The sequence below is a fragment of the Ostrea edulis genome, chromosome 7, assembly GCF_947568905.1.
Source record: "Ostrea edulis chromosome 7, xbOstEdul1.1, whole genome shotgun sequence".
In the NCBI taxonomy this organism is placed as follows: Eukaryota; Metazoa; Mollusca; class Bivalvia; order Ostreida; family Ostreidae; genus Ostrea; species Ostrea edulis.
In genome coordinates, this window is record NC_079170.1 from 74363290 (window position 1) to 74390572 (window position 27283).

General features: G+C 35.4%; 2 protein-coding genes across 2 annotated transcripts; both read right to left on the reverse strand.

Annotated features, from left to right (window-relative positions):
• Positions 1–577: 577 nt before the first annotated feature.
• On the reverse strand, positions 578–6414 carry LOC125648722 (uncharacterized). The gene is made up of 5 exons (XM_048875727.2): positions 6295–6414; positions 4022–4159; positions 3036–3167; positions 2255–2372; positions 578–838 (listed from the first exon to the last, which is right to left on the reverse strand). The coding sequence occupies exons 1-5, from the start codon at positions 6347–6349 to the stop codon at positions 607–609; spliced, it is 675 nt and encodes a 224-aa protein (XP_048731684.2). The 5' UTR covers positions 6350–6414; the 3' UTR covers positions 578–606.
• Positions 6415–17619: 11205 nt separating this feature from the next.
• Positions 17620–22272, reverse strand: LOC125648717 (uncharacterized). The gene is made up of 5 exons (XM_048875721.2): positions 22131–22272; positions 20899–21036; positions 20332–20463; positions 19087–19204; positions 17620–17873 (listed from the first exon to the last, which is right to left on the reverse strand). Exons 1-5 carry the CDS (start codon positions 22192–22194, stop codon positions 17636–17638), a joined length of 690 nt encoding a protein of 229 aa, XP_048731678.2. The 5' UTR covers positions 22195–22272; the 3' UTR covers positions 17620–17635.
• Between the last annotated feature and the right edge of the window lie 5011 nt (positions 22273–27283).

Sequence of the window (27283 nt, forward strand, 5' to 3'; positions counted from 1 at the left end):
ACTTGGTTTTATATTACATTTAAAAATCCTTGAATTGGAAATTGGAATCACGAATGCACTACCAATCGTATGATTCAAGTACTAGTTAAATAATATTTCATATTACCACTGAAATTGTTGAGTGGGTATGGTATGCCGATGGATTTTAATGTTGGCTCTTTCTGCACAGCAGTTAATATCTACTCCATTCAAATCCAAAAGATTTTAATGCTTGACTTTTAGCGAGGAAACAATCACTACCCGTGTTAAACGCTTTAGGTTTTACACAATCCAGAAATAAAAAGAAATAAAAAAAAACGTTGGTCATCCCCGTTGCCAAAAAAGTGCCTTAACCTACCACTGGTGGTGTTATCAGAGAATACAGTATGCCAATATATATTTGGCTTTGTTTTGTTTCTTATTTATTTGTGTTTGCTTTCGATTTCATTTTAGTTTTTCTCGGAGAGCGCAAATAGGCGAATACAAGATGTAAAAGGTTTGAAACTTTTAAGAGGCTATAACGGATATAAGCCAATATTAACACTCCGAAAAAAGCAACTTATCTTGCAGATACTAAAACAGTGAAAATAATACGACCGCCATGGGTAACATTTTATTTAATGTTATTTAAATGTAATAGTAGCAATAAATAAGGAAATTCGTATTTCCGTGGAGATGCAATCGGAATGGATGGGCTCCGGAAGATGAATCTCTATTGTAGGTTTTTTCGTCGCCATAGTTGACGCCCACTTCTTTCGTTAACATTCCCTCCACTGTCTGACAGATGGATGTATATCTAATCAGAAAAAACGGCTGAGTGTTCGGAAGCTTTATATAGTTCATCCAATAACCATCTGATCTGTAATGAAATTGCATTAAAGAATAAGTTAAAAATCAATGTTTTGTATGAGCTATTCAGAAGGCATCTCTATGAATAGGCATATATCTCTCTTATCTAGCACCTGACATTTAGTATCAGATCAGTGCTTTATTTTCCGATTTACTGTAATATTTCACGTTTGTATATCACTTAGACCAGAAGTTAACAGCTTTCTGACCCCCCCCCCCCTAAATCCTGTTCCATTACTTACCATCTATTAGATTGTACGCTCATTCATGTTTGACGATGTGTCCACGGGGTCAGTGAGTATTGTTAGAATTAATATAAGGCTCTTACTTTTTTCCAAATATTTTTTGCTCAATTTCAACTATGAACTGTAATATCCAATGTGACGTCATAGTACGTTTTTGTTTGTAGTCTTCTTGTGTTACATTCAAGTTGCCATGATGAATAAACACGACTGAAGAAGACTGGAAACACTGACAGTACATGCATAAACATATACAGGTAGCACATAATCATTGGTCATGTAAAAGTGACAATAAAACACAGCGTTGTTTTAATGTTTGATCATAGACACGCGGTGGTGCCCAACTTGCCCCGATCATCGGAATTGTATTGAAGTGTTTGAAAAAACTAGAAAATGTACATTGAATATATTTGTGAATATATCCCTGAATTAATGCTTTCTTCTGTAACCATATGCTTTCCTGCGAATTAATCATAAATTGATATTGTATGCAGAAACGAACCTCGACCATGAAAGGTGCAGGAAACGAACAGTGATCAATATCATAACTCCTATAAGGAATACTAAATGGATAGTTGGGCAAACATGGATCCCTAGACACACCAAAGGTGAGATCAGGTGCCTAGGAGGAGAAAGCATCTATATTGCCGTTTCGGTAGCCTACACTTTCATCACAACATATAGCCTACAACCCACATTTTGGGGTATACTCTGTGTGATTAGGTCTTTGGATATATATATATATCGTGGTATATCCAGGGGTCCGTGTTTTCTCAGCTTTTAATTTTGTATTCCTTATAGGAGTTATGAGATTGATCACTGCTCGTCATTTTCAGCTTTTCATTTTATTGAAATAATAGATTCAAAATAACTAACAGATTCCATTGCATGCTAACTTATTTCAGGCAAATTTCTTAATGATTTTGTCAGTTTGTTTTCCTTGAAATACAAATTTTAGTGCAAATTTTAGTGTAATTGTAAGTAATAACATTAGTGAAGTAGAGATATGCCTGCTAGTATACGACAGTATACGATGCCACCTAGCATATTGATATTTTTCATCTTTTCGAGGGTGTTTACGTAAGAATCACTACATTGTATGTATTTTGTTGTTGTGTATATGTTTGTTTAATACAATCAGAAGAGAGAGAGAGAGAGAGAGAGAGAGAGAGAGAGAGAGAGACCTGCAGCAATAATGTATGGTGGTGTCCCTGCCGTAATCACCACTGGGTAATATTCCACTACGCCTGTTCATGTTATTGGTGTTTTCGTCATCCCAAGTAATAGTTCCGTAATTAAAACCTGAATCATAAACAAAATCTCACATATCAGCTTCCTTATATACACAGCATCGGTATGTAAATATGTGTGTTGCTATGTTTAGTGTATCATGTGTGTTGATAGGTTTAATGTATTCATGTGTAATGATAAGTTTAGTATACCATGTGTGTTGATAGGTTTAATGTATCATGTGTAATGATAGGTTTAGTGTATCATGTGTGATGATAGGTTTAGTGTATCATGTTTATTGATATGTTTAGTGTATCATGTGTGATAATGTGTTTAATGTGCCATGTGTGATGATAGGTTACTGTATCATGTGCGTTGATAGGTTACTGTATCATGTGCGTTGATAGGTTACTGTATCATGTGCGTTGATAGGTTTAGTGTACCATGTGTGTTGATAGGTTTAGTGTATCATGTGTAATGATAGGTTTAGTGTCTCATGTGTAATGATAGGTTTAGTGTCTCATGTGTAATGATAGGTTTAGTGTCTCATGTGCGATGATAGGTGTACTGTATTCATGGTATCCAGCATTAATTCATGTGAGTCACTTCCAATTTTTTCACATGCCATGTATTTAAGTTGTTAAAAGAATTTTAATCTTAAAAAGTTGTTTGCATTACGAAGGTGTAGAAGAAACTTTTAAAGACATGTTTGGGAAAATAATAAACTGTCATTACCTGAAGGACACGTATGCCCTTGCCTCATAATGCAGTAGTTTCCAGCCGGCCACAATCCATCGGCGTTAAAATCATGAGCGTCCTTGGTACAGAAGGAGAATCTGAAATCTCGGGGTTGATTTCCATAGATGCCTTTAGGAAGTATGATTTTGAGAAACTTTACATGAACATTTATAGTATATATGTAAAACTTATACGGTACCAATTTTGATGCACCAGATGCGCATTTCGACAAATAATGTCTCTTAGTCAAGGAATACAAAATTCGAATTCGAAAAATTGAATAGCATTATACTGTTAGCGCTTTTGGTTATGCTAACTTGACTATCATATTGGGGGTTTACACTCTGTTCACCAAGGTAGCGGTCATGAACTTTAGTCATCTTCGAGTCCAGTTAATCGTATTTGTTTAAATTGTTATTTTCTCGATTTTCCTGCTGCACATTTACGTGTAACATCATTTAACGTAGTTCCACACTCCTGTGATGTCATAGGATTTTGCAAAGTCAATTATTTAATGACAGGAACATAAATTTTGTTGGAGCCTTTTTCAATAGTCTTGTTAGCCATAAAATATTTCAAAAGTCTTAGTTATATTTGAATAGCCAATGATGTGTTTCAAAATATTGAATCCAAGGACATTTATTGGTATAGTCTCACTGATTATTAGCACACGCATTGTACAGCCCGTAGAAACTATTTGTAATTTTACGCTTTATAATTGAATAAAATAATAATAATAATAATACAGTTATTACAAAAACAATCATGGTTGAATTTTGGCACAATATCGTCAGTAAAGGTGTGCTATTATTGGGGAGATACTTATCCATATCGGTACAATGTCAAGTTTGGTTTGTCGATATCGTCGATATCGTATCTACATCGTTTCTTGAACATAATTCATCTAATAGGTCACAAATCGTTTATACATGATAGTTCAATAACAAGTGTACATGTTTCATGGGACGTACGTATTGACTCACCATAGAAATGATGTGCGGTGTCTATGCTGTTTAAATTATGATCGTTTTCACCGTCCTGCAATCTCCACCCTTCCAACCAACCCGCGGGACACCCGGTGTCTGGTTTCATCAGTGTATACGTCCCTCTTGGCCATTTTACTAAACAATAGAAATAGAAATATTACAACAACATTGTTAAAACACAACAACGCCTAACAATTAATAGATTTATAATAATTACAAATTAGTTTTGGCTCTAATTAGAACTTCATGAAACTTAAGTGTGTTTTGTTTTTCATGGATGATGGCTGTCATAAATTACTCCTCTGGAACCTATGCGTTTTCCCTACATTTTCATGACGGAAAAAATATATCCAACTTCAAGGGTTTCTCTGTAGAAATCTCCTCAATTCCGAAGTGCATTTATTTTGTTTTCACCAAAGCAAATTCCTGTACCACATTTCACACATCACGGTAGCTCAGTGGTAAAAATTTCACTTCGTAGCGCGGGGGGGGGGGGGGGGGGGGGGGGGCTCGCTCATGTCATTTCCACGTCTAAACCCAAGTCGTAAACATTAGTAGCGATTGTTCCGTCGCCAGACGCTAAGGATTTAAAGTGCGAATTAAGCATAGTTTGAATATAATCGTAAAACAAAGGTTCCGTGTCGCGACTGGTTTTGACATGCGAAAGAACCCTTAATGCTATGGACCTGAGTGCTAAGCATATATCTAAATTTGTGGTGTTTAATTTAAAGATCTTGACGCACCAGAATTAATGAGAAATTTGCACATTAATGTCGCTTTCAGAATTTCAAATGATTTCTTGTCCATTTGCTATGTCATTGTTTACTAAATAAGGAAACTGATAATGACCTTCTGAAGGAATTATACATTTTGTAATTTTGAATACAGAAATGCGTCTGCTTATTCGGATACACATAAAGATAATAGAAATTATCTTTGTCATTAGAGAAAACGCGTCCAAATGATTTCCTGCCACATTTCTATAGATAGGCAATGACAATAGACTGCATTACACCTGACTGCCAAATTTTACGACTGATTTGTAGAATATCATAAATTTGTCAGACGGCAAGATGAAAAGTTTAATCTATCAAGAATCCTTCCGAGGAACTTCACGAATAGTTAACGACTTCTTTTTATTTTCCTGGAATATATATACAAACACCATTTTGATCAACGGTCCACTCGCGAAGTCTTGTTTTGCGATTTGTCGTGTATGAGATGTGAGACAATATCAAGTACTCGCCTAAAATCGGGAATCCACAGTAATCAGGTGATTGGGAAAGCAGCCTATCAGAATCAAGTAACCATTTTATATTGCGTTCGCATTTGCATAATACTAGATAGGGCCATTTGATGATATGTACCTGACTAGATAGGGCCATTTGATGATATGTACCTGACTAGATAGGGCCATTTGATGATATGTATCTGAAATTTGATGTTATGACTAATACGTAATTAAGAAAGATATTTCTTTCCAACGAGTCTACAACATATCTCAAAGCTTGAAAGTATAGATCAAACTACAACGCCATGTTTACTGAAGATACACTGTGCCGAAGGAATTATAGTATTAAATTGATAATGATAAGTAATACATTTTCGCATTTGTTATTTGTGACCGCGTCTCCGGTAAAACCCAGTTGTCAACGATAAACTCAGTATTAACTGTTACACATGATAACCAATGATATACAGTGTAGTTACTCCATTTCTAATGCAATGTATGCATGTGTGATGCATACGTTCTACTTCGTTGAGTTTTCATTTTGTTTGTTTGTCCCACGCAATACCCCACGAACTGGTTGGCGTTATGTCCTTGTGTCATTCTAAATTATGCCGTCGCAACTGAATGTTTTCTCTCTTGTTAATGTTGAATACCTTCTCAACGTCAGTACATTAGCCAATCAGAATGACGAATGTAAAATAGTCCCGATAGAATGTTTTCTTCTCTAAGGAAACCTTTGCGAGAAATACTAGATTTTAAAAATAAAGACGAAAAGTTAAATGAAAAATATCGAGTAATGGAAATTTGTTATATATTTTGAAAACACGAATTATTTATTTAATAGCAGCTCTTTACGTCAACGTCGTATTGTTTATTATCTTTAAAGTACTGATATACAGCGTTTTTCATGTGGATCTCTAATGCCGATACATATTAATTCCAAGAGAAATTCAAATATGTTTCTGTGGATAAAAAGTCTAAAGATATATAATCCCATTCGTTGAATAATTAAAACGTTTGACTAGAAGATAGTACATACCTGCTGAGATCGTCGATACCAAATAAACTAACAGAATTGCCCTTGCAATAGCCATTTTCAGAGAAGGAAGGTACTTCAATAGAGTGGTTTTGATTACAAATGTCTCGTTGGAACTGAACTGAAAACGAATTAAAATGGCATTGATTTTGTGTCTTATATACTAATTGCGATATAAATTATTTGCATGAAATGTGCATTAATTCTTTCAATATATATTTGCATGTTTCTATTTTGAAATGCACTAGATATACATGAAAGGAGACAGAGCTCTTACTATGCACACTTATTCTTCTATTATGAAGATCACCGCAATTCACAATTGTCGCCATATTTGACTCAAAAATAGATATGATTATCAGTATATTTGGGTTTTGTTTTTCTGCATCAAAACCACATGTTCATCCCGATATATCTCTGTAGAATATATATATAGCACCTGAATGTCTATGTGCAACATAGAATACTGAACTTTTGTTTATTTGTCGTATCTTTGGAAACCAAGGCAGTGATTTAATGTTGGAATAAAAAAAATACTCAGATGTCATTGATTAAACTGTGCTGTCCATACAGACATGTGAAATACAAATGGAAGTGATAAGAAAATATTGATGTACTGTAATTATAAAGGTTTTGTATTTCTATCATCGAAGAGGTATCTCTCTTCATAACAATAGTAAACAATTTCAGTACTTTTTCATCATTTAATTCACACCAAAGTGTTTTATTGTCAAAATTTATGAAGCTACGTAAGCCAAATTTCATTTGATAAATTCGCGTCTGTGATGAGCATGATATTAATTTCTGATATTATGAATGATGACACATCCATTTATAGCATACGGTTTTTATCTTACTTTGTAAAATTATAAAGTGCATTGGTCTTCATCGCTGTAGCGTACGCGCCATGCAATGAGCAATGGTCAAACTTCTTAACACTTTGCCTAGAGTTGCTGACATTTCTATATAAATATTGCCGAATGGGACCTAAAAATAAAACAAAAACAAAAATCAATCTTAAACACTTCTCAGATGAACAACTGTATTTATACATCAAAATGTAAAGATAACGAACATTGATCAATCTCATAACTCCCGCAAGGAATACACATCAAAGAACTGCTTAAACACGGAACCCTGAACATATTAGAGCTGGTGTCTATAAGGTACCTAAGGGTAGTGAACAGCCCCTGTCTAACGGTCACAGACATTTATATTTCATACTAGTGTGGGGAGTGAGCACCCCCTGAGCACCCCTGTCTACCGGTCACACACATGTATATTTCATACTAGTGCGGGGAGTGAGCACCCCCTGTCGACCACTCAAACACATGTATATTTCATACTAGTGTGGGGAGTGAGCACCCCCTGTCGACCACTCAAACGCATGTATATTTCATACTAGTGTGGGGAGTGAGCACCCCCTGTCGACCAGTCAAACACCTGTATATTTCATACTAGTGTGGGGAATGAGCACCCCCTGTCGACCGGTCACACACATGTATATTTCATACTAGTGTGGGGAGTGAGCACCCCCTGTCGACCGGTCAAACACATGTATATTTCATACTAGTGTGGGGAGTGAGCACCCCTGTCGACCAGTCAAACACATGTATATTTCATACTAGTGTGGGGAGTGAGCACCCCCTGTCGACCAGTCAAACACATGTATATTTCATACTAGTGTGGGGAGTGAGCACCCCCTGTCGACCGGTCACACACATGTATATTTCATACTAGTGTGGGGAGTGAGCACCCCCTGTCAACCGGTCACACACATGTATATTTCATACTAGTGTGGGCAGTGAGCACCCCTGTCGACCGGTCACACACATGTATATTTCATACTAGTGTGGGGAGTGAGCACCCCCTGTCGACCGGTCACACACATGTATATTTCATACTAGTGTGGGGAGTGAGCACCCCCTGTCAACCGGTCACACACATGTATATTTCATACTAGTGTGGGCAGTGAGCACCCCCTGTCGACCAGTCACACACATGTATATTTCATACTAGTGTGGGGAGTGATCACCCCCTGTCGACCGGTCACACACATGTATATTTCATACTAGTGTGGGGAGTGATCACCCCCTATCGACCGGTCACACACATGTATATTTCATACTAGTTTTGATAGAGATTATCTTATTCTCCACTCTGTTTTTGTATACTTGAAAAGGGGGGGGGTGTCATAATTTTCTATTTATCTATAGCAGTAAACAATTGACACAGAAAGAAAACAGCAGGTCATTTAAACCTTAAATCGAACACAAAATGATGGAAACGGATCTGGACAATTACATTTCGGATTTAAAAAATTTCGGTTGAGCATCACTGAAGAAAAATTATTTGTCGAAATGCGCATCTGGTGCATCAAAATTGGAACCGTATAAGTTTTAAATGTATTATAGCGTGCTTAAGAACTCCCTATATATAGCTATTCACGTCAAGATAATTATTTAATCCATCTTTCATTTAAAAGAATTTTTCAAATGGAAGATTCTTACCAATTACATTCACCCCTATGCGCAGACACATGCGTACGGATAAGTGAAGATAACGAACAAGGTTCATCATCATAAAACATATATATATATATATATATATATATATATATATATATATATATATATATATATAGTTTGTAAATAAAGAATTCGGTATTTGATACAGTAAATACATCCAATAATAAAAGTCAATTATAACTGTCTGAAGAGGCATTAAAGCCGAAAGCGCTAACAGTGAAATGTTATTCGAGTTTTGTGTTTCTTGACTTTTATTATTGGATATATATATATGACTTGCCTAGATGGTCGAGCGGTCTAGCGCACTGGTTACATGCTGCTAGGAGATTTGGTTCCGCAGGTCGTGAGTTCAACCCCGGGTAGGGGCGGAAGTGGGTATCCACATAAAGTGAAATTTTCTGTGCTTTATATTAATTATTTCTTCACTTAGGGCAGTTATGTTCATTTAAGAGTTCATTGCTATTTCTGTGCTTTATATATATATATATATATATATATATATATAGTCGGATAAATATCTGATATAATCTTCTAGAGTGCTCGACGTGGCCTCACAGAGCTACATAAATTGATGATCAGATGGATTTCAATCACATAATATCATTTATTTCTCTACAGGCTGTTTCGTAAGGTGATAGTTTCCCCTTACTTGTCAGGAGAAAAATGACACCTAACGAAAAGCACCTACATGACTGAGTACATGTTACACAGAAACATACTGGGTAGTTGCTAAGCATGATTACACACAGGATTGAGTAAATAGAAATTTATACGGGAATGACGGCAACTTCTGACACGTTCTGAACGCTTATTTAATGAAGATTGTTCGGGATGACATATCATAAAGAATTTTCCTAGAATACATAGGTTGCACTTTTTTGAAATGTTTGAGTATGGCGATGTTTGTCCTAAAATTTTCGAAGTGATTTTGTAGTCAATATTTATATCTTTAAAAATCCATATGAATTTGCTGATCTCGGTGGTATCTTTTTCGTGGGATTACGAAATGAATATATATATATATATATATATATATATATATATATATATATATATACAAAACTTATACGGTACCAATTTTGATGCACCAGATGAGCATTTCGACAAATAATGTCTCTTCAGTGATGCTCGACCGATATGTTTGAAATCGATAAATCTGCTAGAGCTATTATAGGGAAGAACAGAGAACCAAATAAGTGGAGTCAAATTCGTCTAAGGATAAGAGCTATGCATGAGGGAGATAATACTGAATTTTGAAATGAATTTCTAAATTTTATAACAGCAATTAAATATACATCTGTATTTTCAAGCTAGCAACGAAATACGTAGCTACTGGGCTGTAGAGACCCTCGGGGACTAACAGCCCACAGCATATATATATATATATATATATATATATATATATATATATATATATAATGTATAATTAATAGGAGGACACACACAGGCCCTTGATCATACCAGAGATCGGATCAGATGTATAGAAGAAGTAACATGCCCAAATCTTTTTAGAACCGAGAATTGATATTTCAAATTGCAAAAAAGAAAAAAGAAAAAAAAACTTTTATCATTAAACCAAAGCTTTTACAGAGTAAATCAAAATAGAAAATGAAAGTTTTACCATTATTGAACGGTGTATGTCATGAGCTAAAACAGATCTGAAGACCTTTTAGTAAACTTAAAATACCAAAGATTTTCTCAAATGAACAACATCAAAATGTATGGTATTTCAACTCTTTAAACGACCATTCCTCACAATAGATTAAAGAATAAAAATTTTGACATCATAAACTTGCTTTTCCAAAAAAAAAAAAAAAAAAAAAATAGAAAACAGAAACATTCATATCTAGTGATCAGTAATCCAAATATTTCTTTGTTAAACACCACTTTGATTCCACTTACAAGTGCTCTGAAGTTGAAGTTAAAAATATGTTGGAGTTCCTCAATGACAATATTTTCGTAATCGTTGGTGATCAGGTCTTCGAACAGTCTGTTGAAATTCCCATGGGTATGCATTATGCTCCTTCGTTAACTGATTTGACCTGTTTTATATTCTTATGAAGCCAAATTTATCAAAAAACTACTACGTGAAAATAAAATAAATTAACTTGCTGTGGCCTTCAATGCGACATTTGGATGCACGGTGAAAATAACGAACAGTGATCATCTCATAACTCCTATAAGAAATACAAAATAGATAGTTGGGCAAACATGGACCCCTGGACACACCAGAGGTGAGATCAGGTGCCTAGGAGGAGTAAGCATCCCCTGTTGACTGGTCACACCCGTCGTGAGCCCTATATCCTGATCAGGTAAACGGAGTTATCCACAGTCAAAATCAGTGCCAGGAACGGCTTAACAATCGGTATGAAACACGTCAGACAGCATTTGACCCAATGCGAGGCTGTACTGACGAACTAGATTGTTATAACGACCATAGAATTTGCGAAATGCTGACTTCAATCGAGTCTGTTGAAATCCCTGTACCATCAACTTGTTTGCCAGTAGCTTACCTCGATTTAAAAACTGACTACATGCAGAACAAGTTATTACATATCGAATAAGTTGAGATATATAAGCACCATATGCAGGTGATAATGGAATATTACTACATAACTATGGGAAGTTGACGACGGAGAAGCTGAAATCATCCCGTTTGTCATACAGTTGAGTTGTCAGTTTGCCGTTAATATCTACTTTCAATAAAATATCTAAGTATGAAGCAGAAGTGGACGACTCTGTGGTGTCCTTTATTTCGAGCTCACAGGGATATATCAAATCGACATATGAATGAAAGCTATCATTGTTAATAGACAAAACGTCATCGATATATCTAAAAGTTGAATTGAAGGCAACAGCGAGAGATTTTTTGCTTCTCACGTAGAAGTTTTTGAATAAATCCTGCTTCATATGAATATATAAACAAGTCAGCTAACAAAGGAGCACAAATCGTGCCCATGGGAATTCCAACAGACTGTTGGAAGACCTGATCACCAAAGACCTGAAGATATTTTCAATGAGGAACTCTAGCATATTTTTTATATCAACTTCAGAGTACTTGTACGTGGAATCAGAGTGGTGTTTAACAAAGTAAGTTTTTGAACGATTGATCACTAGGTATGAATATTTCCGTTTTCCGTTTTTGTTGAAGAAGCAACTGTCTATGATGTCAAAAAGTATAGTCTTTAATTTATCGTGAGGAATGGTCGTGTATAGTGTTGAAAAGTCATAGGTTTTAATGTTTTTGATTTGGGAAAAATTCTGCGATTTCAAGTTTACTAAAAGTTCTTTAGAATTTTTTAGAATCCACATTTGATTAACACCACTTCTGGCATATGTAGGCGCACAGTAAGTTTGAAGTTTCTCCTTCAGAGCTGTTAACATTTTCGTGCGGAGCAAAGATAGGAGCTTGGTAGAGCACTTACTGGTTCCAGCAATGTATCTTTCTTTGTAAGGGTTTTATGTAGTTTAGGAATCCAGTATAGGTACGGTAACTAATATTCATTCAACCCATTGACTGGAATATTAAACGTGTCCAAACCTGAAGCATGGTTTTGAAGAATTTCGTCTTTTGAAAGGGCAGTTGGAGTATAAGTATGATTACCAAAAGTGGAATTAATGCCAAGTTCGTTTAAAATACAGTTCTAATGATGAGCCTTACAAACAAAGACAATGCTGTTACTAGCTTTGTCAGCTGGAACCAAAATATATTCCTCATGTAACCTATCTAATTCTTTTATCACTTTTGGTTTACTAAACACAGAAGGATAGATGGTACGTACTTTTGTTTTTATGTGTCTAATGCGGGATTTTAATATCCCTCTTATGTCTTTAACCCATTCTGACAATGTATCAAGTTCTTCTTTTTCATATTTACCCCCATCGTCTGGCATAATCTTCGACAGAACTCATAATAGAGATGAAGTTCTGTCGCCAATTAAAGGACCGAAGTTCTCTGTATTTAGGACCTTTAAGAATAAGTGATTTCAGGTTTCCATTTTTTTAAAACTATATCAACATCACCAGTAATGAGATGTCCAGCTGGACTATAGTTGAAAGAAGACGAAGAACATGTTGGTGGATTACGTATAAGATGGTCTATATCTAAGCACTGCAAAGTTTGTTTATAATTAAAAGGTTTGGATGCAATAGTAGAAGTATAGCTGTAGGAAATACAGGGTGTAGACTTTAACTTGAAATAAGTTGGAATACACGTCTGAACCCTTTTATGACGAAGAATGTTGTTTATGTTGACGGCATCTATTCCTTTGTTTGTAAATTTGAGCTTAGGGAACTGGCGGCATGATTTTGAAGGAATATCACCCATGGTCCGTGCTGGTTTATAGAGCCTGTGGTAGGCAACATCCATAATCATAGAGTTCAGTCTATATTCAGGTGTTGAAAAATCCAAGTATAGACTAGTCATAGCTTCTTCAAATAACGTGTGTAAAACTTTCAATGGAATAGAGTAAAGCTTTGTACGAATATCACGTGGACCTAATTGTCTGTTGACGTAAGGCAAAAGTGAATCAAACGTGACATCATTTATACTTGGTCTTTTATATGAACGATGCCCATGACTGCGTTTCCGTCTTTGGGTATTGGGAAAGAGTCCCATCACATTCACGTTATTTCCTTGTGGACTAGTCAAATTTCCAACATCATATACATTATCATTGCATCCATATGGAAATGCGGTGCCTAGGGTCCTGATCCAGTGATCTTCTCGTTGTCTTTGAAAAGGGGTGCTTAATGTAGGATTGCTTGTGTGATGGTAATTGTTTTTCTAAAATCCTTACCCTCATGGACAAGATGGAGTGGTCCGGTGTATTAAAATGTTTGTAAAGAAGTTGGTTACCACCATTATTAATTTGAAATCTGTGCCCCGATATTCTTTCATTAAGTAAACTCTTGGTTTCTCCTACATAAATTAAGCCACACAGGTTACATTCAATGGCGTAGACAACGTTAGAAGATTTACAAGTCAGATTATCAAACGTTTTGGTACAGACACTACGTCCAGTTAGATTACTATTAAATGAATTTTTAGTGATCAGTATATCACAAGTTTTGCAATTTTTTGCAGAACATTTTGAGGTTGAACACATGAGGTCTGAAAAGGAATTATCAAATATATCTCTTAAAGGAACATAACAGTCTTTAATTTGGGTATAATAATTTTGGTTTCTGTACCATATATCGATGACGTTTTATATATGCGCATCTGCTCCATCAAAATTGGTACGGTATAAGTTTTACACTATTAACGATGGTAACTTTCATTCATATGTCGATTCGATATATAGACTATCCCTGTGAACTCGAAATAAAAGACACCACAGCGTATTTCATTTCTGCTTCATTCTTAGATATTCTATTGAAAATAAACATTAACGACAAACTAGCAACTGAAATTTATGATAAACTGGACGATTTTCACTTTTCACTTGTCAACACTTTATACATCTTTTGCGAAATTCTATTATTACATGTATGGTGTTGATATCTTTCCACTGATTTGATCCACAAGAACTTGTTATGTGTATGATCAGGATTTAAATCGAGGCAGGCTATTGGCAGACGAGTGGGTGCTGCAGGGGTTTCAATAGTCTCCTTTAGATTTAGCATTTCGCAAATTTCATGGTCGCCAACACAACCTATAATTAGGTCAAACGCTCTCTGATTTGTTTTATGTCGATTGCTAGGCTGTTTTTGCCAGACTGATTTTGAGTACGGATAACTCTATTTACCTGATGAAGATGTAAGGCTCACGGCGGGTATGTCTGGGCGACAGGGAATGATTGGTACTCCTGGATACCTTATCCCACCTCTGGTATAGCCAGGGGGGACGTCTTTGCCCAACTCTCTATTTTGTATTTCTTATAGGAGTTATGATATTGATCACTGTTCGTTATCTTCAGTTTTCATGTACCACAATTTTTACCACAAAATAAATCTAGTATCATTCAAAATCTGTTATTATCATAGCTTCATATGATTTTTCTTAATTTCAAAATGATCAAGATTAGTTGAAGATTACACAGTCATCAATCTCATAACTCCCACAAATAACATAAGAGGAAGAGTTGAGACAACACGAACCCCTGAATATGCCAGAGGTTGGATAAGATGCCCAGGAGGAATACGCCACCCCTGTATATCAAATAATTTACACTTAATTAAGATTGGCTAACACGCGTTGTACTGTTTAGGAAACAACCCCGATACGAACTATTCCACTGCACAATTGACATTTTTAATTCGACTGAGAATCCCAGTTGCAGCACATTGTAAAAAAGAGCGAAAAGTGTTTGAATCTACCACCATCAAGTTATTTTCCAGTCATTTTCCAATGGTACAATAACCCAATCAATCCTACATCAATCAACGGCAAGAGTGGAAATGACATGTTAGACAAGGCAGTGAACACAATAATTTCGAAAGAAGGATTCACAAACGATTCCGCCCAGAGCCACCATAATAGTGTTTCCAGGGGCTCCTAATTGCCAACTCGATGTTGCGTTGAGGAAGAACGACACTCTTCCCCTCTAGGTAAACCCGATGCCGATACAGCCACTCGTGCAGCAGATGCAAAACCAAGCACCCACAAAATAAGTCTTCGAAGTATTAACTTTATTTATTCACTAGGTCAAACAACAAATAAAGTTGGATGGTCCAACGTTAATCTATTTCATACAGAATTATTTAAGAAGCGCAATACGTGTCTTAAAGGGGAAGGGAAACGAAAACACACCCGGTATGGTTAGTTCCGGCTAGGTTTGCTACAGTTGATAATAACAAATATATTGTATAGGTATTAAGATGAACAGGTACTTTTATTCTAAATATATGCACAGAGAACATTCATATTAATTTTCAAATTGCATATACATACAAATACACATACATATGTTCCTTTACATACAAACTATAACATTTATAAGATTTTTGAGATGATCTGCCAGCTCTCTTTAATCTCATTTTCTTTTCGTAATCCTAATACGTGGGAGGCGTAGATGACAATACACCTAAAATATTTCATATATTCAAACAGGGATTTCACATTTGGTAACGTATATTGACATGCAAGGTGAAGATAACGAACATCTATAGATATATATAAACCTTTTAGCTAACAGTATCAGTAGATTAATTGCTCTGTAGTTCACGGACGTTTTGCGATTATATCCAAAGATAACTGTTCATTAACACATATATCAACATCACATAATTCTGCCAGCTTTTGCTTAAGTACAATCTAGATATTTCGTACATGCTGATATTCACAAAATAAATGAATTATTGACTCTTTAGTTTCATGACAAGATGAACAAAATTCGGTATCTAGTAAATTAAAAACAAAAAGCTTTGAATTTGTAGAAAATATTCTATGTAAAATTTGAAATTGAAAAGTGACGAGTTTTGTGTTCATTGTGACATGATGTGGAATCATAAAGTAAGGCTCCAATTCAGTTTCATCAAATTTTATCAACAATTTCTCCTCCCACTTCTGTTTTACCTTCCATGGGGTCTCGACGACGGATGACATAAAACAGGGTAAAAAAAATTCGATACCCTTGTCGCATTTTGTAATTTTACAATATAACTGTCATACATTTCATTATTAGGGAAATTCTTTATAAGTTCTCTCCAACGTTTATCTGATAATGACATTTTCCATAATGTCCTACAAGTTGGGTTCAGACACTTTTTAATCCATGCGAGTTTTAAGCTATTCGCAAAAGATTGAATATGGAGTACTTTCAACCCACAGTTATCTTTATCATTCATTATGATATTTCTCTTAATTTTGTCGTTTTTATTATTCCAGATAAATTTGAATCTCGTCATATAATTTAGTTTTAGGATCTGGAAGGACAGATAAACAATGAATAAGAATTGGCAAAGCTAGTGTTTTAATCACAGTGACTTTACCCATAATTGTAAGGTTTCTAAAAGCCCAGTCATGTAACAAATTTTTCATTGATTGCAGTTTTTCCTTAAAGTTATCTTAAGTGAAATAATCTTTTTTTAAATCGTATATAATACCAAGAAGCTTGAATTTTCCTTCGTGATTCCAAATTATATTTTGATTTGCTTTGTACTCCTCACCACAGCCCCTTTTTATCCCAATCCAGACGGCTTATGTTTTATGAAAGTTTGTTCTCAAACCAGAACATTGCGCAACGGATTCTAAACAATCAAGTGATGAATTTAAGCTATTGAGATCATCTGCCAGTGTTAGAGCTGAATCATCCAAACCCCGACAATTAAGACAACCGCTTTTTATATTAACCATTTTTATACTGTACTAATTTGAAAGCAAATGTATTCGATTCAGTATTTTGAGAGACTGACAGACCACTACCAAAGTATCTGAAATAAAGCATAATTGCACTTGCAGAGATGCATAGATTGATGATTTATATACTATAATTCCTTCCCCGTACCTTCCGATTAGTTTATGATAAAGAAAAATTGCCCCGACCGCCGATCTCCGGTGGTGTTTAATCAGTTCAAATAAAGAGTAAAAGTGCCTAAATAAAAATATTAATGTTTGCAGAGTATAACATTTTCGCTAAAGTAATCGAAGATGTTACTTACCCTTAATTTAGATTTTTTTTTCTATGAGTTATGAATTGCATCAATGTTCTTTATGTTCATCTTTCTATGAAAAGTTTTTGCAATAGTAAATTCAAAGCAGAAAAATATTGTTATAGTAACTATATTTTAAACAGCGATAGAAAAACCCCACGTGTATCTGAACGTATTGATACTATAGAAAAGTGAAACTAACAAGTGGATTGACATCAATTTTATTTAGTTGGGCTATAATAACAATAGACGAGCAAGTTATCCTCTTTCCCGGGATACGGTCCAAACGGGTGCATTCCATACGCGTGGTCTTTATTATGGTCATTTTCGTCGTCAAAATCTATTCTTATTTCCTTTACGTTTGTTCCTTTGACCATCTGACAAGGGTAGACAAATTTGAGCAGATGGAATGGCTGAGTCGTGGGAAGCTGGATTGGTGAATTGAATTTACCATCTCTCCTGAAATACGATTGAAGTCAGATGTTAACACAACCACCTATATGCATGTACTCACTCTGCCCTGGAGATCTATGTACTTATAAAAGATTTACTAACAATTCTGATATTTCTGCATTTGTTTTGAACGTTAGTTAGTTATGGAATAGTAACCCTTTACCTTTTGCTTGGAAAAGAACGTTTGGGAAAATGGGTTATTAAGAGGTTAAGAAACCAGCGTGGTCCAAATATAGTATGCGTAATCTAATCCCTAGTGTGTCTTTTCTATGCATTAATCAATATATTGATCGTCATTTGCTCAATCATATTTCCGAGGAAGATGATATAGTGACACCTGTGTAATGCGACAACTGCGAGATTTATTTCACTGGGAATCGGAGTCTATTTTCACTTTCATTGGTTTACACTGTTTATTCCGACACACTGTTTATTGCGACACATTGTCACTCGTGTATGCCGGGTGAGACAGATTTCACTGTATATGCAATAATATCATATAAGGGAACATTCACGTGACATTGTTCATGCTAGCATTCCCAATGAAGAAAATTTAGATTTATGCCAACAAGAATCGTTACGTAAGCAACATGTTTTACCATAGTGCTTCAGACACTATGATAACATCAAAAGTGTCAAACTACGTATTGTATTTGTTATCGGAATTATGTAATTTATCACCGTTATCTTCCCATTTTCATTCAACGAATCGATATGGTATGGTTATACTTAATTGATAGAAATGCAAGTTTTGGCTATAGTATATCCAGATATCAAGGTTTTTAACCAGCCATTGTGCTCTAGGTATACATAAATTTCCATTTCATGTTTGTAATAGCGAACGTATTGCATCGACTAAGCATATAAAACTTTAAATATATGTTTCATTTACGTTAAATCGCAATGCCACAAACACGAAAATAATTAACGCTAGAGCACCAGCGTAGTAGACTATTTCAAAGCTTTCTATTCTTACTTCATCTCATCTAATGACGTATACGTAGACTGATGCACCATGTTTCATATTATCAGCATGTATGTTACCATTCTACCATCGTAAAAGCATTGTTTATGATAACTATAATACCTACATAATTCTGAAACGCAAAGAATACTTCATACGTCATCGATTTCAGTTTCGTTTTCAAAAACAGAAAATTGTTTTTTATGGAGAGAGATACCCACAGCAGTAGTTAGAGAAAGAGAGAGAAAAGGCTACCTGCAGCAGTAGTTAATCATCGTGTCATTGCCGTATTGTCCGCTTGGTAATACTCCGCCAACGCTGTTGTTGTTATTGTCGTTTTCGTCATCCCAAAAAATGCTTCCATTCTCGAAACCTAATCACAAAACAAACGTCAGAAATAAACTGCAAAGTGTACGAGCTACAACATTTGTACCATCTTACGGTCATCGCGAATATATCTGTATGAATGATGTACCATCTATTATCTAATTATGTGTTGTCCTTGTTATACTGAATATACACAAAAAAACCAGTAATTCGTTTCGGACTAAAGTAAATGACTGACAACTGAAGAAATAGTCGAGTATGGTGAGTCGCAACTCGATTTGTGTACTCTCTGTACTCAAAATTATAGATACAACACGAATGTGCAATCCCTCATCTCTCCCTGGGCGTATTTGGATAAATTGTGATAGTCTTCCAGTTTCGTACCCGGTGCGCAAATTGCAACATGGTATCACAATGTGGATGTTGTCGAAGTGTGTACACTTGTCATTTCCTGTCCTTGAACAGAGCTTTTCATCTGATTCCCGAAAGCTACATTTTGATCTCTAGTTTTTGTATTTGTAGTCCTTAGATTTTTGTATGTTCTTGAGTTGTAGACCCCAACAACAATCCCCTACAACCAGAGAGTCGGTGTTATTTCTGTTAGGACTTCCTTCCTTTATCCACAATTTCCGACCATTTAAAGAAGCCAATTGTTATCACCTGCATACGGTGTTTATATTTCTCAATTGATTCGATACGCAAGAACTTCTTCTGCTGATGGTCAGTCTTTTAAATCGAGGCAGGCTACAGACAAACGAGCTAATAGTGCAGGGGTTTCAACAGTCTCCTCCAAAGTCAACATGTCACAGATTTTATGGTCATTATAACGATTTAGTTTGCCAATACAACCTATCATAGGGTCATATGATGTCCGACGTGTGGAATAGCCATTGTTAGACAGTTCTTGGTACTCTGTTTTTGACTACGGATAACTCCGTTTATCAGATCAAGATATAGGGCTCAAGGCGGTTGTGACCGGTCGGCAGTGGAAGCTTACTCCTCCAAGGCACCTGCTATATGTTTCCCTATCTTTCCAATTTGTGTTGCTTATAGGAGTTTTGGCATTGATCACTGTTCGTTATCTTCGACTTTCATTCTATTGATTTTATAGATTTGTCCTAAAGAGATGCAATAAAAACTACAACGATTTTTAAGATGCAAAGATAATATTACCTCCCGGGCATGTGTTTCCGTGCCTAATGATACAATAACTTCCGGGAGGCCAATTTCCCTCGCTGCCAAGATTGATTGGAGCCTTCGTGCAGTAGGAGAAATTGAAATTGCTGGGTTTCTGCTCAGTGATACCTGGACAGTAAAAAAGATTTACTTTAAACAAATATCTTCTACAATATATCAGAAGCAAAAATGTTGATTACATAAACGTTAGCAGGTTATGAAACAATCCCGTGGATATTAAAGTATACTATGTCACAAGAATATGGATATGGAGCGCTTAGAGTATTCTATGAAAATGTGTTTAAATGAAATTACCATAATGCTTTGAAATTACTTTCAGGTGCCGAAAGCATGGCTTACATAGTTTTCCTAACATAATTAAATGAAAGGGTCTTATCAAGTTATAACTTTCAATAAAAGCTATGTTTCGTCTAATGTATGTATAAATTAAAAACTCTCTGATTATTTAAAGGTGAAAAGATAACCCAAACATTCGAGACTGATATACTTAGGCAATGGATTTTTTTTTTTTTTACCTCACTCGTGATTTGTGAAGCTGCTTACCAAAGAAGTGATGTTCACGATCTATCCTGTTTTTATTGTTATCGTTTTCATTGTCCTGAAATCGCCATCCCTCCAGCCAATTCGATGGACATCCAGTATCTGGTTTGATTAGAGTGTATGTCCCTGCTGGCCATTTGACTTAGCAAAGAAATACAAGAAAATTGTACATATTGAAATATATGATTAAACTTAATGCACTTCATCGCATGAATACGATATGTTTCATTTTTCAATACTTGCATATTCAGTGTTCAATTTGCACTATGAATGATACGATGCAAATGATTTTACGATATTGAAAGTTTTGCCTACGATTCAATTCAGGCAAGTTTGGAAATGTCTAAAGAGAGTTAAATCAGTTTGTAAATTTGGATATCAAGGCAATCATTATTGATTTTCTATTTAGCTGGGAATATTCTAACGCGTCATCGAAAATGACCAATGAATTGACCTTTGAAAACGGCATTTCTTCATGAACGTGATGGAGTTGTAAACAATGCGCGCATGAATACATTAAATACACGCATAATATGTCTTTTCTAACGGATGAGGATTCTGATAGAAATGAAAGTTAAATGGAAATGTAAGAAATGAAATGCATGAGGGTAATATTTCAACACTTTCACCGATATGTTTCTCATGTATTTTTAAAATTGAAATTTCTGACATACAAGAAATACTTGTATTCTATATATATATATATATATATATATATATATATATATATATATACACGGGGATGACATAATGCAATATATAAGATAAGAACCAAACATATGTGACATGTTTCTTAATGATGAGTAAACCAAATTACTCAACTCAATTTGTGAGAATGCGCTTTTATAACCGATCGCTTTTGGTTGAATGAATCCGCACGTGAGCCAAGAAATACATTAGTAACAAAAATGAAGGCTCGGAAAAAATAAAGACCAGTAAGCAAAATGAATTCCACAAATAAAGGCTGATGTAATACACAGGCTAGTGAGGTTGTTAAGACAATATCCACTCGTTCTGTTGTTTGAATACTTATATTTTAATCAAAAGACTGATTTTTAATGATTTCATAATTGGGTAATATTAGTAAATACCAGTCAATGTGTTAATACTGTCAAAGGATAATAAGCAATCACATGCGTACGTTAAAAAAATATTGCTTTGATTCTGATTGTATACAGTATCGCTCCATGAAATGTCATCAGAGAGCTATAACTGACATTTCTATCATGACATACCTGCTGAGATTGTTGATACAAAGAAAAATAAAACAACTGCCTTCCATGCACACGAAACGCACATCTTCAGGTAATAAAGTTCTTAGAAGAAGTGGTTGTAATTACAAAGATTTAATTCGCAGGAAGCCTCGTTGATTTCAATGGAATCTGAGGGAAGAGGACTTTGTGTCTTTTATAAGGATTGTGCTACTTTGTTTGTTCTATTTTTGTGCATAAAGCGATTATGTGTTTCCTCTATTCATAGTGGCAATTTTCTATTTTAATATGCGGTTTATCAAATTTGACAAAGCTTGTATTATCTACATCCACTTACCTGTAAAACCATCATTCACCTGTTGTTCCGTTATAAGGTCTGGAATTAAGAACGAAAATCGCCATGACCTATTCCAAAATTCTAGAATTCTAGAAAAATGGTTCTAGAATTTCAGCCCAGTAAAATTTCGTGAAATGATAACATAATTCGAAGAATAGGGCTTTACAATTTAAATAAGTAACTGTACATCGATGTCACACACAGTGTCATGTATAAGTAAGTATGTATTGTACTTGTACCACAGGGGCCTGTGCTTGTACGTGTGCACTAAAATTATACTTAAATTACATTAAATTCTATTCTCTTCCAACCCTACCTCGTTTAGTACATTGTACATGCTCTGGATAAAGGGGGAATGTTTAATGTCTCTCGTGAATGTGAAAAAAGTACCTGTTTTTTCTCTTTGTAAATTTGATGATTGGTGCACGTACGTGATGTGATGATAGGTGCACGTACGTGATGTGATGATAGGTGCACGTACGTGATGTGATGATAGGTACACGTACGTGATGTGATGGTAGGTGCACGTACGTGGAGTGATGATAGGTGCACGTACGTGGAGTGATGATAGGTGCACGTATGTGGTGTGATGATAGGTGCACGTACGTGGTGTGATGATAGGTGCACGTACGTGGTGTGATGATAGGTGCACGTACGTGGAGTGATGATAGGTGCACGTACGTGGTGTGATGATAGGTGCACGTACGTGGTGTGATGATAGGTACACGTACGTGGTGTGATGATAGGTGCACGTACGTGGTGTGATGATAGGTGCACGTACGTGGTGTGATGATAGGTACACGTACGTGGTGTGATGATAGGTGCACGTACGTGGTGTGATGATAGGTGCACGTACGTGGTGTGATGATAGGTACACGTACGTGATATGATGATAGGTGCACGTACGTGGTGTGATGCAGTAAAAGGAATCTCTAGAACATATGCATTGAATTCTCTAACGATATCTCCATACCATTGTCTTCATCCTGTTCACATCATATGCATACATAGGTTTACATACTTTTGTATAATTTATGGTCTCCATTCTATCAATGTACAATTGTTTATGTTATAACAGTAATAAAAAATTGAGTCTTCTTTATCCAGTGATTAAATATATAACAAATATTTTCATATACAAGAACAGCCAGCGGTTTGTTCTATTGTTTCCCAATTTCATGTATTCATATTGCTTGATTATATTATGATACCGGTGTTGTATAGTAACCCCCCCCCCCCCCCCCACCTCCGGGAAAATGGCTAAGCCTCCCCCCTAGGGGACACACTACTATATAGTAGATCTTCCACCATAGCAGGGTTTCCCCTCACGCTTTTGGTTTTGATTTTAGAAAACAGGCTTTGTACAACAAATATTGATATTGCATAGATCTGAGTATCGAAAAGTGTATGTTGTCGACAGTTTGAATGTAGATACATGTACATGTATTTTCATAGAGACAAATTGTAAAGATACACTTTACGGTATTACTGAGAAAGTATAAAACATACGAAATTATAAAAAAAAAAATGTTTTCTCATTGAAAACATGCTCAAGGGTAGGATATCTGTATTTTGGAGAACAATTTAGAGAGTACATATACAACATTAATTTAATGTGTTGGTATTTCTAATATCATATTCATGTGTGAACACATCTGATAAAAAGCGTATAAAATTATTAGAATTTTTGATCATTAATGGACAAATTTTACGGACCTGTACGAGGCGGTCGGTATGGATACGCAAGTTGTAAGAAGCTGTGCGTGTCTACCGCGCTATTTCAACACATCGTTTGTGAATTAAAAGTGTTTCTTAGCGAAGAATGTGTTCATATATTAAGAAAAACTTATAAGTAAAAGCAAGAAAAAAGAAATAAAATGTTTCCTGATAACCATGGTAATGCAAAGTCTAACCTGCGGACCAAAAGGCATTAAGTAAAAAGAAAAATTGTGTGTACCATAATTTTACGTACCTTTTATATTCTCATGAGGATTCATTTTCAATGCTTGAAATAATGAATGTACAATGCATTATTATTGTCTAAAACATGTTTACTTTGAATTCTTAGATGAAACAAAGCTTTTGACGCTTTGGTCATTTTCGTGGGTTTTTTTCCCGTTTGTATATGTTGTTCATAAGGGCACCTGTAAAACCACGAAACGAAATCGAAACGAACCTAGACCTATGTAGGAACAAAACGAAACCAACCTAAGTCAGGGGTGGATCCAGGTAATATTTCCAGGGGGTTCAAATATTTTAGGTATAGACCCAATTTTTCCAGGGGGTCCAATTTTTTTGGGTGCATATAAAAGTAAAAAATTGGAATTTCAAAATTCCAGAAGGGGGGCTGCGTACTGCGCAAACGATCTTAATACAAGATGGATGAAATATTACCCAGAGTCTTCGTTTTCATTTTTTAAAACAATCTAGGATACAATTTAGGATAGCAGATACATGTAATATACATGCATGAACATGTACATGTAATAACTTCAGGTGGCAAAATAAATAATAGTCAAGATTTCAGCAGTGCAGGTTAAAATTGAAAAGCAAAATCTTCCCGCGGGATTGCAACCATCAGAGTATTGCTAAAACGCGGAACGGAAGACGAAACGGATTTTAAGAATTAGAATGATTAAAGTAGATATGATGAATTGTTTACAAGCGATAAAACAACTTTATCTTCAAATTTTGCATCACAAATTAATTAAGCGAATTTAGTAAAAGGTTAGTATAAGAATTTACAAGGTATTTTACAAGAATTTTGAAATTTCGGCATCGACAGAGGTGTTAACGAGCAGTGATACCTATGGGTAGAAAATGAAAAGAACACACGTGGTTTATATCCCCCCCCCCCCTTCCCCGTGGCAAAACGTCATTAACGCACGGGTACATGTATTTAAGAAATGAAGCTTATAATTCTTTGTTTGATGCATGTATCAAACGAAACATTGGACGGAAAACGTCATTAATGCGCTACGCGCATTGATGAAGTTTTCCGTCCAATGTTTCGTTTGATACATGCATCAAACAAAGAATTATAAGTTTTATTTCTTATCATTTAATTATGTTTTTAAGATAGAAAAACAAATAGTTTCTCCCATCAAAAGCTTGAATTAACATTTCTGAAATGGCGCGTAGGAATACATATAGGCAAGCATGTAAACAAAAACAAAACGGCATGGCTGTGCGTTCAGGTCAGGAACAGTTACTGTGCAAATTTAAATGGATTATACGCCAAATTAAAGGTACAATGGTTAAAAGCTGAATTAAATATAAAGGAAGATAACAAGTGGTGACTGGATTTATGCTGCATCGTGTTGGAGGAGACGTTGAACACTAGTCGTGTCGTTGGAACGGTGGAATGCAATTCGGCTCCATTTCAATATCGAGGAAAACGTTTAAAACGCACTCGTTGACTGAGCCCCATATAACGCAGTTCAATTTCATTGATATTTACCAGATCAGAAGTCGCCACTTGCTCCGTCATGTTATCGATCTCGTAAAGCAGACGATTCATACCGGGAACTCGTGTAATCTGTCTACTTCTACCAGTAAGTGGTCTACGTCATCAAATTGACTACTCTGCCACGTCATCACCTATGTATGTTGTTTCTTTAAATTAATTTGTATTTTATTCATATCTTTAGTTGTGCTCATTTTTGATAGCAATGAAAAACAAACATCAAACAAATGCATTTCGTTATATATAATGCTTGTGTGGAAAAGTAGTCCCGCGGGCTTAGTGCAGATGAACTCCGAACGAAATTTTGACTGAGAAATCAAACGAATTTTTCAACCAATCAGCATCGTTTATAAGTCATCACTTTAAAAGTTATGAAATGATTTACACATAATACCGTGCATGTGTACTTACAACAGGGAGTGTGATATGTATAAAACAATAAATAATAACTCATGATCTTATATATTTTGTCAACAAATTAAACATCCTGTGTTTGATGTATTATTTTTTGAACTAACAGGAGACTTAGTAACCGCAGCACTCCAATCCTAAATAGGGAGAACTTCTGGCAGATAATTTCTAAACTAAATACTTGTATAGCTTAATATTTGGATTAACAATTAAATGACTTTAATTCCATTCAAGCATAAATGCCGTATTAGCTTTTTTGCTATTTCATACATCATGAAATATATAAATCTGTTAATACCTCTTACCATTGGTCGTAAACTTCACCCTAGTTAGCATTGGTTTTGTTTCAATCTTTCTTTCCCGCTGTATCTCTTCAGTTTCAACACTAATCCGCAGTATATCGGTAAATGTATGAACTTTCACATAGATTCATCCCAAAATGAGGCAAAACTTTTTCTTCACCGGACTCGTTCGCTTTAAAATTTGATGTGATACATAAATGTATATTGTACCAGGTGTAGAACTAAATTCAAATTCAAATTCAGTTATCTTAAACATATGTAGTTCGAATAAAAGCACGTTCAATTTAAAAGGCCTATGTTTGGGGGAAATTGTTCAAAAAATCATTTTATCTTTTACAATGTTGTTTTCGGGTGGGGGTGGGGGTACTTTTTAAGCGCTAAGCGTAGCTTAAGCGCTTATTGCCGCCAGTTGGATTTTGCTTTCGTCATCATGTTTCCGGTTTATCGCCACCTATAGGCGAATTTATGCATCGCCTTAGTCAACAATTCGTGTTTAAAGTAGTCGTAATTTTGCAACCGATCTAGCACGGGGATAACATTCATATCTGCAGTTGCATTTTTTCCCCGGGAATACAGTTCGTTGAACAGTGAATAAAATATGTATAAAAAGGGTGATATTTTTGTCCTCATTCTTGGGGAAAGTGAGACACAGATGCAGGTC